Below are 14,658 nucleotides of genomic sequence, written 5' to 3'. Positions count from 1 at the left end.
GATTTTCAAATTTTAATGTGCATTCTTGTTTTGTAAACAGATTAGCCAACTGAATTTAGCTGTTGCCCATCTGAAAGCCAATGTTAAATCAGCATCTGACTTGATCAACCTTCCAGTCACTGTGGAACAACTCCAGAAGGTATGATTCTGTAGATTGCTATAGTTGACTGAAAATGCTCTAATGTGCTATAGTCATCTTTTTCACATTTGATGTTTGAAGCTATCTTTGTCAAGCACCTGGCCAATCTTTGTGTCATCTGCAAACTTAGTTATCATCCCTTCCACATTCTCTACTATTTCATTTATGAATATCACAAATAAGAAGGGACCTAGTACTGATCCCTATGATGTGTCAGTACACACTTGGGCTCCATCACTGTCTCCTATCCTTAATCCAATCTTAGATCCATCTTGCCATGATATCTTAAATCTCACGAGATTTTGCCTTCTTTATTAGTTTGCCATCTGGGACCTTATAAATGACATCTTTTTATCCTGTGCTGAATACTCCTAGATATTCAGAATTCTCAGCACTTTTTCTCCTACATTTCACCGTTAAGGTAACATTTTGGGCCTGTACCCATTCTTCTTCCCCCCCCCCCAAAAAAAAACTTACCTCATTTGAATGCCTCCCACTGTTCTGTGTACAAAGATATAGAAATGGCCTAAGCCGTGCCTTAATTTCTGTATAACACCCCAACCTTTGCATTCAGTACTTCGTGCAGTAAAGGAAAAGCACCCCAATTTCCTTCTTTGTTGCCTCATCTTGCATGACTTGGCATTTTTAGGAAACTGTGAAAATGCACTCCAGTCTCTTTCTTGTACCCCTCTCAATAGTCTGCCATTTATTCTTTATTCTTTTGCTATTTTTGTCTTCCTTGATGCATAATTATTTACTTTTCCAGATTGAAATTCAATGGGCCCTTTTCCTCCAACTCAACTAAACAGAGTTGTAAAATTCATTGATATCATTGTGCAATTAATGGCCATCCACTTCACTATCAGCTACCCAGCCAGATTTTGTACTGTATACAAATTTCTCAATCATACTTCCTATATTAAAGTCGACATCTTTGAGACTCCCGTGTTACTGTTTATTCACGATTTTTCAGTGTTGTCTTGTTTATTTGGGCAAGATTAAAACGTGTGAATTTGGGTTATTCTTTTGATATTGATCATGTGACTTTGATCTGATAGGCACTTCTATAAGGTTGTAAGGCAATAGTATTTTCCAAGGAGATTTTTAAATGGCTGCTTTTACACACAACTTTCAAATAATTCTCTTATGCTTTGTTGATTCTGTAAATGATGCATATTGGGTGAGTGGGCAGAGGGAAATGAGGAGAGTGGAAAGGTCATGAAGAATATGAGAATGCATGGGTAAAACCTTTTAAAACTTGCTTGTCAAAAGATTCCCAAAACTAGACAAGCCCATTTCTTTCTGAAAAAGACGTGACTCCATGAAAATGGTGGAGTGGTGGATCTAAAATTTTACTGAAGCAGCCTTCTGTCATCACCCCCTGTCACATACAACTGAGCCACTTTTGAAGACACTTTATCAACTTATCCTGTATCTCATGTGCATTTGTGTTCTTGAGATGACTCCTATATGGGGTTGTGTCAAAGGCTTTGCTGAAATTCATATGAACTGCATCAACTGCGATACCCTTTACTACGCACCTGATCGTCACCTCAGAAAATTCAGTCAAACTTGTTAGGCATGACCTCCCTCTGACAATGCCATGCTATCTATCCCTGATTGAGCCTCGCTTTTCCAAGTGAAGATAGGTGCTGTTCTTCAGAATTTTCTCCAATAGTTCCCCCTACCACTGACATGAGACTCACTGGTGTCTGGTTTTGTGGCTTATTCCTTTAATTCTGAAATATCAGTACCACATTAGCTGCTCTCCAGTACTCTGGGACTACCTGCAAGTTTCCCATTAAGCCACACACCACCTTAATTTGAGACTATATCACTGCTCCTTCCATGTGGACTGCAGTGGTTCAAGAAAGAAGCACAGAATCAACTCCAGGGCAGTTAGGGATGGGGTGTAGATCCAGCCTAGCCTTTGACATCTACGTGCTGTAAATGAATGGAAAGAGTTTTTCAGCCAGTGAAAGAGTGAAGGGGGCAGGAAAAATAAAATGTGTGGTCCAAGATAAGGTTGGAGACCAGGGGAGATTAACTACCAAATGATTTCATGACACAACAGCAGCAGAGAGTTAAGGAGTATAGTGCAGAAACAAAGGTTGTGTCCAGATGAGGCAACCATCTGAATGCATCATGAAGAATAAGGAAAGAAATCAGACAAGAATAAGCCAGCAAAGCCAAAGAGAAAAATGAAACATAGAATAAACTGATGTCATCCTTCTATAGGAAAAATGTTAACCTTGAGAGGGCGCAGAAAAGATTTACAACGATGTTGCTGGGACTGAGAATTTGAGTTATAGGGAGAGGCTTTTCTTCCCTTGGAGTGTCGGAGGCTGAGGGATGACCTGACAAGAGGCTTATAAAGCAATGATGGGCATGGATATGGTGAAGAGCCAAAGTCTTTGTTAGGGTGGGTGAGTCAAAAACTAGAGGGCATGGGTTTAACATGAGAGAGAAAAGAGTTAAAAAAGACCCGAAGGGTAAAATTTTTTTACGCAATGGGTGGTGTGTGTTTAGAAGGAGCGGCCAGAGAAAGAGGTGCAGATGGGTACAATTACAACATTTTAAAAGGCATCTAGATAGGTGCCCGCCCCATCCAACATCGTTCCCTGCTCCCTCAACACCAGCTCCCACCCACCCAAGACCATCCCCTGCCCATCCCCCCAGACTGTCCAATACCGTCTCATTAAACAGTGCCCCAGCCCCACCCAACAGTGCCCCCCTGCCCGCCTCCGTCCCCTCTCCAGGGCAGCCAGACTGGACACTAACAACAAGGCTGTTGCTGCTGCCTTTCTGGGTCTGCTGTACTCCAAGGTCTCATTGTTCAGCAACACTCCCCAGGACCTTACCATTAAGTGGTTAAGTCCTGCCCTGATTTGTCTTTCGAACATGCAGCACTTCACGTTTATCTAAATTGAACTCCTCACACACACACACTCTCTCACATACACACACACACACACACACACACACACACACACACACACACACACACACCTTTTTACTGTAATTTTTTGGCAGGTTCCACCTTGCCCTGTACAGGACAATGTTGGAGAGATTATCTGGGGAAGGAGGATTTAGGGTACACCCCTCTGTAGAACTCCAGGGAGTGTGTGGAGAGAGAGAGAGCGCAGGAGGTCAGTCAATTGGAAACAGTGCCTGTTTAATCACTGTAAACAAAAGACACGATCAGTGTTGGAAACATGTCATTGACGTAATGTTACAATCGGGACCTCGAGATCTCATTTGGATAATCCGATATTCGGATGATTGAGGTTCAGTGTGGATGAATTGGACCAAACAGACTTTTTCCATGCTGTATGGCCCTATGACCACTCCTGTGATGGAATAGGCAAAGGCCAGTTGCTGAGTGCAGCCTCTTCTGCCTACAAGTTTGTTCAGTTGTCATAAAATGCCACATGTGGGAATGGGGAGAAGAATCCTGCAATTGAGTCTTGCCACCACTTTTAAGTTCAGCTGTCTCAACGCAGATGAAGGCATGAAAATCCATGTCATTTTTTGTGCAAAGAGAATTACAGGAAATGATATGATATAAAATTCACCTTCTTGAATGGAACAGCAGGCTAGAGGACCATGTCACATGCTTCTGTTTCTATCTCTTAAGGTCTTAAGATCCAGTCTTGACCAAACAACATTGAGGGAATATTTTCACCACACTCCTTAGAGATTTCCAGCACAGAAACAGACCCTTCGGTCCAACTCATCCACACTGACCATATACCACAATTTGACTTAGTCCCATTTGCCAGCATTTGGCCCATATCATTGTAAACCCTTACTTTTCATATAACCATCGAGATGTCTTTTAAATGTTGTAACTGTATCAGCCTCCGCTACTTCCTCTGATAGCTCATTCCATACATACAGCAGCCTCGGTGTGAAGGAGTTGCCCCTCAGTTCCCTTCTAAATCTTTCCCCTTTCATCTTAAACCTATGCCCTCTAGTTTTGGACTCTCCTCACCCCAGGCAAAAGACATTTTCTATTTAAGTAAAAACAAGGACTGCAGATACTGGAAAACAGAGCCTAGGTTAGAGTGGTGCTGGAAAAGCACAGCAAGTCAGGCAGCATCCAAGGAGCAGAAAAATCAACGTTTCGGGCAAAAGCCCTTCATCAGGAATACAGAGGCAGAGTGCGTGCAGAGTGGAGGGAGAAATGAGAGGGGTGTAGGGTGAGGAGAAAGTAGCATAGAGTACAATAGGTGAATGTGGGTGGAGCTGGAGGTGATAGGTCAGAGAGGAGGGTGGAGTGGATAGGTGGAAAGGAAGATAGGCAGGTAGGACAGGTCATGAGGGCAGTGCTGAGCTGGAAGATTGGAATTGGAGTGAGGTGGGGGAAGGAGAAATGAGGAAACTGGTGAAATCCACATTGATGCTATGGGGTTGAAGTGTCCCGAGGCGGAACACTTTTCTGTTTACCCTATCCGTGCCCCTGATGATTTTATAAACATCTAGAAGGTCACCAGTCAGGCTCCAACACTCCAGGGAGAATGGACCCAATCTTTTCAGCCTCTCCTTATGGCTCAAACCCTCCAATTCTGGCAACACCCTTGTAAAACTTTTCTGAACCCTTTCAAGTTTCACAACATCCTTCGATATGAAGGAGACCAGAATTGCATGCAATATTCCAAAAGTGGCCTAACCAATGTCCTTTACAGCTGCAACATGACATCCCAACTCCTATACTCAATGCACTGACCAATAAAAGACCTCTAAATGCCTCCTTCACTATCCTATCTATCTGCAACTCCACTTTCAAGGTGCTATGAACCTGTACTCCAAGGTCTCTTTGTTCAGCAACACTCCCCAGGTCCTTACCATGAAGTGGATATGTCCTGCCCTGATTTGCTTTTCGAAAATGCAGCACTTCACGTTTTTCTAAATTGAACCCCATCTCCTACACCTTGGCCCATTGGCCCATCTGAACAAGATCCCATTGTATCCTGAGGTAATGTTCTTGTCTGTACTCTACACCTCCAATTTTGGTGTCATCTGCAAATTTAATACCTATACCTCCTATGTTCACATCCAAATGATTTATCTGAATGATGAAAAGCAGTGGATCAAGCACCAATCCTTGTGAAACACTACTAGTCACAGACTTCCAGTCTAAAAAGCAACCCTCCATCATCACCCTCTGTCTTCTTCCTTCGAATCAGTTCTGTATTCAAATGGCTTGCACTAGTTTAAAGAGAGAGACTACAATTGTCATGTCAAAGGCAGCAAGGATGGGCAGTAAATTCTGTCCAAGTCGTGATGCTCCTATCCAGAGAATTGTTACCAAAATAAATTGATCTGATTGTATTAATACACTAACTTCTAAAGGCAAATGTTTTTGATTTATACAAAATAAAAGCTTGCACTAATACATAATTGCGGAAGAGAAATAATTTTTGAATTGCATTGAATTTCCTTTTCTCTCCCCTACCCCACCCCAAGAGTGTCGCAACAATTGGAAGCACACTCACCAGTGTCCAACATGATGTTGATACAATACAGACTGCCTTTGAGGATCAAAAAAAGGTAGTGGAGACTCTTCAGCAAAATAAGGTGAGTGCTGCAATGAAAAGGAATGAAGGTCAAAATGTTTCATACTGCAAGAACATCTTCTCTTATGATAATTGCAATGCCCTAGAAAAGTGTGTACATATCTAATTTTAAATGTACAATTTCATAGAGATGTACAGCATGGAAAAGACCCTTTGGTCCAACCCAAATTTGATGAGACTGAAATATTCATGAGTTGGCAGAACTACTGCAACCGTTATATAACTCTTATGAGTAAATTTATAATTTTATTCTCTTTTGAACACTTTGAAATATTACTGTTTGACAGTCATCTAGAATTTTCTCAGTTAACAACAACTTTATTGAACATAATTTCTAGTGATGTGTGCTCATGCAAATAGGATGATCAACAAAACGAACACTGAAATGTTGTTTGTTTACTCCTTTGCATAACAGATGTAAAGAAGTGTTTTGGTAGTTTAGGAATAGATAATAATTTGCAAAGATTCAAATGGAGCTTAATATTCTAATAGATCTGTCATTCCGTTGTATTAGATGCTACAGGAAAAGAAACAGCCAGGATCAGTTTCTCATCTGTTGATTTAGGTAACTTAGTGTAACCTAAGAGAAGTGTTACAATGGGTCTTAATAGTTCTGGTTGGCAAAAAAGTAAACGCAGCATTGGCCCTGATTTCTATGCCATGATCTTGTGCAATCATTTAGTTCTGATGGAGGAGTGAAGGTTGGTGGGAATACTGTCATACTGAAATCGCATAACCTATTGTTGTAACCTAATGGGAAACCATTAACTCTTGAAAGAAAATTTGACTCGTACTTATTAATTGAATGGTTTAAATCACAAGTTTCCGATTTTAACATGCAAAAACTTGCTGTATAAGAGTTACAAGCCTGGATATCTGAACAGTATGCTCCTTGGTGGAAATAACAGGAAAGCAAGTTCCAATATACTTTAGAGGATCTCAAGAATTGTTTCAGTTGTGAGACCAAACCAAGCCATTTCAGAGGTCAGTTAAGAATCGGTCACATTGCAGTGTGTCTGGAGTCTCACATAGGCAAATTGGGTAAGGATGGCAGATTTCCTTCCCTAGAAGGTTTGTACAACAATTGATAGTTTAATTACACTGCGGCTACTGCTTTTGATTCAAGATTTAGTAATTGAATTTTAATTTAACAGTTAGGATGAGTTTGAACCCATGTGCCTAGAGTATGAATTACTAGTCCAATGCCAGTACTACAGCACTATGTCTATGCATTCTTTAGGGGGTTCTCCCTGTGATCCTGTCCAATATTTTTCTGGAACAGTATGCGCATATTTGGTATTTGTCACACTTGCATTCACATATGAAGCCTCTTTATCAGGATATCTCCATGTATTTTACAACCACTGAAGTCCTCCTAAAGTACTATTGCTGTCTAAGTTGAGGATGCCATTAAGACTCAAGGGGATTTGTGCAGACTAAAGATTGGGTGAATGATGTGACAAATGGAACGTTATTGTGAATGTATTAAGTTATCTATTTTGGTAGAGAAAGAAATAAAAGGCAGTATTTTTCAATATTGGAAGCTTGGGAAATGTTTGTCCTACAGTGTTCCTATTGATGAGTTACTATGAGCTGGCATACATGTGCCATAAGCAATAAGAAAAGCAGATAGTGTTTGGCCTTCACTGTAAAGGGATTTGTGTACAGAAGTAAAGATATCTTGGAACAAATGTATAGAGCCTTGGTGAGACCACATCTGAATATTTATACAGTTTTGACTACTTATCTAAGGAAGGTAAACTCTTCATAGAGGGAGCGCAACAGATGTTCACCAGACTGATACCTGGGATTGTGTCTTTGGCAATTGAGAATGAAGAAACTGGTTTTGTATTCATTAGAGTTTTGAGAGCTGATTTTATTTGGAACAAGTGGGCAGCACGGTGGCACAGTGGTTAGCACTGCTGCCTCACAGCGCCTGTAGACCCGGGTTCAATTCCCGACTCAGGCGACTGACTGTGTGGAGTTTGCACGTTCTCCCCGTGTCTGCGTGGGTTTCCTCCGGGTGCTCCGGTTTCCTCCCACAGTCACAAAGATGTGCGGGTCAGGTGAATTGGCCATGCTAAATTGCCCGTAGTGTTAGGTAAGGGGTAAATGTAGCGGTATGGGTGGGTTGCGCTTCGGCGGGTCGGTGTGGACTTGTTGGGCCGAAGGGCCTGTTTCCACACTGTAAGTCTAATCTAATCTAAGACATGGGAAGTTGGATGTTGATAGGATGTTTTCCCCACGCTGGTGAATCTAAAGCCAGGGCGCATAGGTTTGGAAAATAAGCCTTCTAATAGATTAAACAAAATGAAAAAGGGATTGTGGAGCAAAATGAGAACAGGTAGTAAACATGTTGGCTTTTTAGATTCAAATACAGGCCCTTACCCACAGAGACATCAGCTGCCTGAAGATTTTTCACTCTCCACATTTGTTACCTTAGGTGGTAGCATGTTTGCCTTTAAAAGGGTTGTAACTGCATCAAACTCTTTCCCAGTCTTGAGCACAGCATCGCAGGCTAATAGTCCCATCCACCAATGGGATATTGCATTGTCACAGATTCTATATTTCACATCAGACATGATGCAGATGTAAGATATTCTGAGGCATTATTTGGAAAGAAATATTGGCCAATATCTGTGCATCTACATTCATGGCCTTCTGGCGCCATTATCACTTGAATAATTTTAGGCAGATTTCTTACATCGTGATCTGGATGCAGTCCTCCTGCCAGCAGTGCCTTATTCGACCTATCCATCAATTGTTTTTGTTTGACTGAAATTGTATTCATTTGAATTTTGATTTGCTGACCTTTGAGTTGGAAGCAACACAAAGCAAAATTGATGTTTTCTTTAAATTGTTCAGGATCTGTAATAGTTTTTTTAAGAATAGTTGAAAAAGGATTTCGAAATGTTTGCTTTAGTCATAAAAAAAATTAAAATTTTCTTGGATAATTAAAATAAAACTTGCCCATGAGATCTGGTGATCTTTGATCTGAAAGCAGGCTCAATACAAAAGTTAAGATACTGATACCTTGTGGCCTGATACAAAGGAGATTGGTAAACAGAAGAGTTGGAGAATGAAGGCCTAAATGCACGCACAAAGAAAATGCAGGCAGACAAAGAGGGCATACCAAATTCTTGAGGAAGCAAATGCTTCTCAGGAAGACATCAGTTTTTCTGTTTAGCAGAAAAGGAGACTAATGCTCTTGGATGTGTGAGCTGTAACCTGCCCCCGATTTCTCCTTCTGATTATTGATGAACTGGTGCCGCTTTTTGCATTCATTCTGGTTCAGAGAGTAATATCAACAAGACTTATGTCCACCTTTTTTCAATTTAATCTATTTTTAGCCCTTTATTTCCCCAATTGCAATGGCTTTCTATAGGCATTAGACACCATAGACGTTCTAGCCACTGACCCTTTGCAAAGACCATTCAGATAAGTAGTGTCCCTTCGGCCCATCAAGCTTGGACCATCATTCAATAATGTCATGGCTGAACTGATTGTGGTCTTAATTCTATTTTCCTGTCCAGTATCTAGCTATCTCCATTTAAATAATACTTTACTTCCTTATTCTTCCTACCAACGTGGACAATCTCACATTTCCCAAATTATACTGCATATAGCAAATTTTTGGCCTCTTATATAACCTATCTGGACTTGCTGGCGGACTCATTGAGTCATCCTCCACTTTGCTTAAATAGATTTGTATTATCAACAAATTATTAAACAATCATGTAACACCAGGTCTGTTAGGACTCCACCACTTAGTTTACCATCCTGAAAGTTACCCATTTCTCCCAACTTTGTTTCCCAATCCTGTATCCATGCTAACATTTCAACACCCAAAAAAATCCCACTGTGCAGCAGTGTCAGTACTCATTTCTTCATTTCTATTTAAACTGCACTGACTTTTTTTTTCCTTCATCAAAATGTTCATTCTTTGTGACTAAGGCTTTGGTAGGTTCCTTGAAGTGTCTTTTTTTTCCCTAAGCCCACCATTTAATCATGATGGCAGCTAACCTCCATCCCGTGGAAGTTTTCAGTGCAATCACAGCAGGTTTGTTGACTGTCAATTTGTCTCTTTCACATCAGTGCTTTTCTATATGATGTCAAGTTACATGTAATATCTCTAAATGGCATACAGAGTGATAATTAACTTTATTATGTTTTGATGTTTGTTTGCCTGTTTTTTTAAGTTGTCACCATTTTGTTGTAACATAATATGCGTGCTCTGTCAGCACAAATCAAAGTTCAGTACTGGACTGTCTGCATCCTAGATACACTACGACGACTTACTGTAGGCAAGGAGTTTTCGGCCATAGAGCTGTGCATGAAATTCTTTCTGTCTTCAAGTTGTCCAAATGGAAGGCTAAAGCAACAGTCTTTGTCGTGTTTGGTCGAAGCTTCTATATTCTATTATTGATTTCCAGAAAACATAGATCATTTTCTCAAAGTCCTTAAAGCTAGGTCTAATTTGCCAGCATATATGAAGTATGAGAATTTGGAGGGAGGATACTGCTATGTATGTGAAGAGAACTGGTGTGAACACTGCTTCCTGTGGGAACTGATCATTGATTATATTGTGGGGGGCTGATTTGATCTCCGAAGTGAACACAGGACTGTTAGTTGCTGGTCATCAAGTTGAATAATTGTTAGGCTTTCACAAAACAGATGTTTTCAGAGCTTCAGTGAACCTGTGTGCCATCCTGTCAGAAGCACAGGCCGAGTCAACAAAAATGGTACCTGTCTTCAGACCTTTTTGGAAACTGGCCTCAGTGCGAGAGGTCAGTGATAGGACCTGTATGAGCCATTCACCGTCCTCTGAAACTCGTCTGTTGGGAAAGGTTATTTCTGCTTCCAGGTGAGGCTCGGTCTGTTTTGCAGGTGGTGTTCTAGATCTTTTTTGTTATTTGAGAGTAGAAGTGGTGCGGTCAATGAAGAAAATGTATATTTTAACATAAATGAAACCTGTTTTAAAGCAATACATTTTAAAATCCATAACTGATTTTGATTGCATTTCTTATTTTTCTGTTTCAGGATATCTTAGATCTGCATGAAGAAGTAGATGAGGTGAATGCCACCCTCCTATTTTACCATGCACACAATGATGAAAAGCTGCATCACATAGATTTTGAAGTTGGTAATCTCAGCCAGAGAGTTACGCTACTGGAAAAAAAATTACTAATTACTAGTAATGTGACTAAAATTGAGAATGTAAATGGCACCATAGTAAGTATAATATTTTGAATTCTGAATGAGAACTGTTGTTTCAGGCTATTTGTATTGAGGCTTGTTAGCGAGGTATGCCTTCTGAATGCAAGATTGTATGCTTTCTTAAAATAAAGTCTATAATTTAGAATAATTTAAATCATAAACCAATCTTTATTCTGAGCCCATCATATTTAATAACCGTTGGTTAACTAGCAGTTAATAACAAATTGTTTCAAATATCAAAGATTGTGAGGTTGATTTGTTAACCAAAGAATCCATGATTCTGTACTGGGGTAGAATATATGAAGTTGCAGAACAGGAAAACTCAAGAATTGATGGATCCTTCCATTGAAATGTTGGAGAAGATCTCACCAAATATATTTGTAATTCAAGGAACCGTCACTCATCGACTTAGAGTGTATTTTTTTAAGCTTTTAAAATTGTTTGTTTATAAATGAAAACTTGCATTAAACCCTAATTGTTATTTGTCTTCAGTGAACAATAATACGGAGCAAATGTAAAATGCAGTAGCCCACAAATGGCCAGAAAAAGCTATTGGGCGATTAGATTGGAATTTCATTTAGCTCTGGTGCTGCACCTTAACTATTATCATACTAGATTTGTAAACCTTAAGATGAGTATTGTTTCAGCTATGAAGTGAATATTTTTCTTTTGGACTAGATGCTAGTATCAAATTAATTTTGGTCATAATTGTCTAGATTAAGTGCAAGATAAAGCATAATATGCTCACGACAGCTTGCTGGATAAGCAACTATTTGGTAACTTCAAGGCAAATAAAAGTATAGTTTCCTGCTTGAAATTATGATGTATTTTAAGCTACCTTCATTGGACCTAACCAGCTGACACAAAATGTTTGCAGAGAGAAGGCCATACAATTACAAGTGCTGTGGACTAGAAAGCCACTGTCATTTTAAAAACAAATTAGGGAGCCTGAATACTGATTTAATAGCATGTGTGCAAAACTAATTCTGGTACCCAAGCTCAGAGACCCATTGATTACCTCAAACTTTGTTTCATATTCTTTGATTTAATGTCTGAGAACTGACTCTTTTGCAATGAATATCTAGCCAATTCATTCCCACCAATTTGAGTCATATGTACTCACTTATTGAAAGAAAGATTCCAGTGGTGATATTAATGATGAAAAATAGTTTTATTAATGTTAATATTTTCAGTATGTTAAAGAAAGGAATTACATGTATATTTCAGTATTGCCACTTTTAATATTTCCAAGTATCTGAATTTTAGTGCTGATAATAAGTGTTCAAATAAATTCAAAATGTGAATGGATGACAATTTTTATTTGATGTATATAAACTCCTTTAACGCAGTGAAACGTTTCAAAGTGCTTCAGTGGTATAAAGGGAGCTGATTTCAAGCCAACAATATAAGAGATGTGAGAGCATGATTCTGGTCAAAGGGAAGAAACTTCAAAAGGTTTGAGGGGCTGTTGTGGTACAGTGTCCTTACCTCTGGGCCTGGAGGCCCTAGATTAAAGCCCCACTTACTTCAGAGTTGTCTGATCATATCTCTGAACAGGATGGTCAGAAAATATCTAAAAAGAGAGAGACCAGCAACCAGCTTTAGGGAGGGAGTTTCAATAAATGGGACCTACTTAGACTACAGCTGTCAGGTGATAAAGTGAGTGAGTGGTCTTCTATAAGATGCTGGCGTTTGATTAACAAATATTGGATGCGTGGAATTGTATGATTAAAAGAGGTTTGTGTTTGGTCAAGGTGAGATTGTGGATGATCCTTTTCATAAAAAAGAACAAGATTTGCAGTGAAAATATGCAAGAAAATGCAAATAACAGAATTATTGATGAGCTGATGTTGGTTTAGGATGAATGGTTGGTTGGAAGATCATTGATGTTTGGCGATAATATTATGAATGAACCTTGGTGGCATATAGACAGTTATTCCTTAGAAATAGTGAGGAATGGTGAACCCCCATGCCTGGAAATATTTTTGTGTCCAATTTAAAACCAACCTCACACTCATTTTTCTGTTTTGTCCAACCAATTTTAAAACAAGACTCTGGCTAAACTGATGGTGGGAAGCAGATAGTTAATGCATTTGAAGTAATATGATGAATTAATCTATACAAAATGTAGCTATGCGTAGGTAATATTTTATTGCATTTTCAGTGAGTTTGTCACTGTTCACCTTGACGCCAATAACTGGTGCATTAATGAGCCTTTTGTTGTGAATTGTAGGTGGCTCAGATGAATAACTCTCAAGAGATAGTGGATTCAGATCACCAGATTACTGTCAAAGTACAGAAACCTTCAGGATTAAACGTAAGTAAATTTCTTTTTGGTATTAGTCTCTTCTAATTTATGCCAGGACTAGTAAGGCTGACCAAACGACCACCTCCTGTGCCATTGTGACTATGAAAGCAGACTGATCTTGCAGTCTAGGATTTGGAGCAAAGTTGTGATCTTTGCTAATCTAGCCTCTTCTTTAAAGGCACTGAATAGTTAATTTCCTGTGGAAATAAGGTCCTTGGGTTAATTAGAGATTATTTATGTTAGTGACAGAAGTTTGCAGATTACCAAGTGGTTGTTAATTTCCTTCTTTGAGTGAATTTGATTATTTCGTAAGAAGAATTAACTGATAATTGAATTCAGTAAAACTGAAGGCTTGTTTAATATTCTGATGCTTTGAAATGTTTAAAATATATTTCCACATCATGGACGGAGGTTTTTCTGTCAGTAGTTGATTTTCTGTGGGATTATTTACACATGTAAATTGAATTGTCTTTATCTTCTGAGGTATATTTCTCCATAAATATCTTTCATTTTTAATAGTGCCTTCAGTAGACCAGATAAACCTTAATTTGACCTGGGCCATTAGGTGTTTCTATTGGTACGCTTTCAAACCAGCAGTTTAATTTGCTATAGTTGGGAGAGGATATGCTTTAGCTCTTGTCCATCTTTTAAAATTGTCACAGTTCACAGTAATTTTAGTTACAAAACAAACCAAATAGCATTTTAACAAGAACAGCTAACTTGACATTTATGTAAGCTATTTAAGGTGGCTTTTCCAGCATCAATTTATTAGAAAAGTATAATGAGCCAGCAGAACAAATACACTTAATGGACTTTGGAAATGTCAAGCTACGCTGCTTGTAGATATGCTAATTAGAACACTTGTAGCTCATAAGAGGGAATTACTGCCAGTAGTTGTTTCCACAAAGGCTTCTCAACTGCATCCAGTTGACATTTATTGCTTGCCCAACAGCAATAGGCTGTTAACTTCTGGATCGCTATGCTGAAGGTCAAATACAAAATGAAACTAGATTTATTGCACCACCTGTGTCTCTCAAATATATCTAAATTTGAGATTTCAAAGACTTGGCTTAGAAGAAAAATAACTGAACATGGATGCTGACCAAAAAATAATTTAATGGTGGTATTTTAAAGCTAGAGGACATTTAAAAGAACCAATCTCAATTTCCAGAAGTAATGTTAATTGAGTTCAGTTTTTTTGTCTCTACACTTGAATATCAACTGCATATTTCTTAATTATGGTATTAAGCTTTAGTCTCCAATACCAGAACAAGATCTGTTAGCTGACTATCCAGCAGAAATCTGATTTTTTTTATTCCATCTTCAGAAAAATCATAATGTGCCTTAATGTATCTAACTTAGTGTCTTATTGATGCAAAACATTGGTGATTGTGAATCTGAGATTGCTTTGATGA

At 38.9% G+C, this 14,658-nt stretch overlaps 1 protein-coding gene across 1 annotated transcript in view; it reads left to right on the top strand.

Moving 5' to 3' along the window:
• Positions 1–14,658, top strand: part of efcab14 (EF-hand calcium binding domain 14) — an 86,870-nt gene that overhangs the window by 29,297 nt on the left and 42,915 nt on the right. Inside the window, exons 4-7 of the mRNA XM_060830413.1 lie at positions 41–139; positions 5,609–5,719; positions 10,759–10,950; positions 13,169–13,252. Coding sequence (XP_060686396.1) covers positions 41–139; positions 5,609–5,719; positions 10,759–10,950; positions 13,169–13,252 — 486 coding nt within the window. The remainder of the gene's footprint in view (positions 1–40; positions 140–5,608; positions 5,720–10,758; positions 10,951–13,168; positions 13,253–14,658) is intronic.

The sequence above is a fragment of the Hemiscyllium ocellatum genome, chromosome 9 (assembly GCF_020745735.1).
Source record: "Hemiscyllium ocellatum isolate sHemOce1 chromosome 9, sHemOce1.pat.X.cur, whole genome shotgun sequence".
Taxonomy (NCBI): Eukaryota; Metazoa; Chordata; class Chondrichthyes; order Orectolobiformes; family Hemiscylliidae; genus Hemiscyllium; species Hemiscyllium ocellatum.
This window is presented reverse-complemented; position numbering and strand designations above follow the sequence as displayed.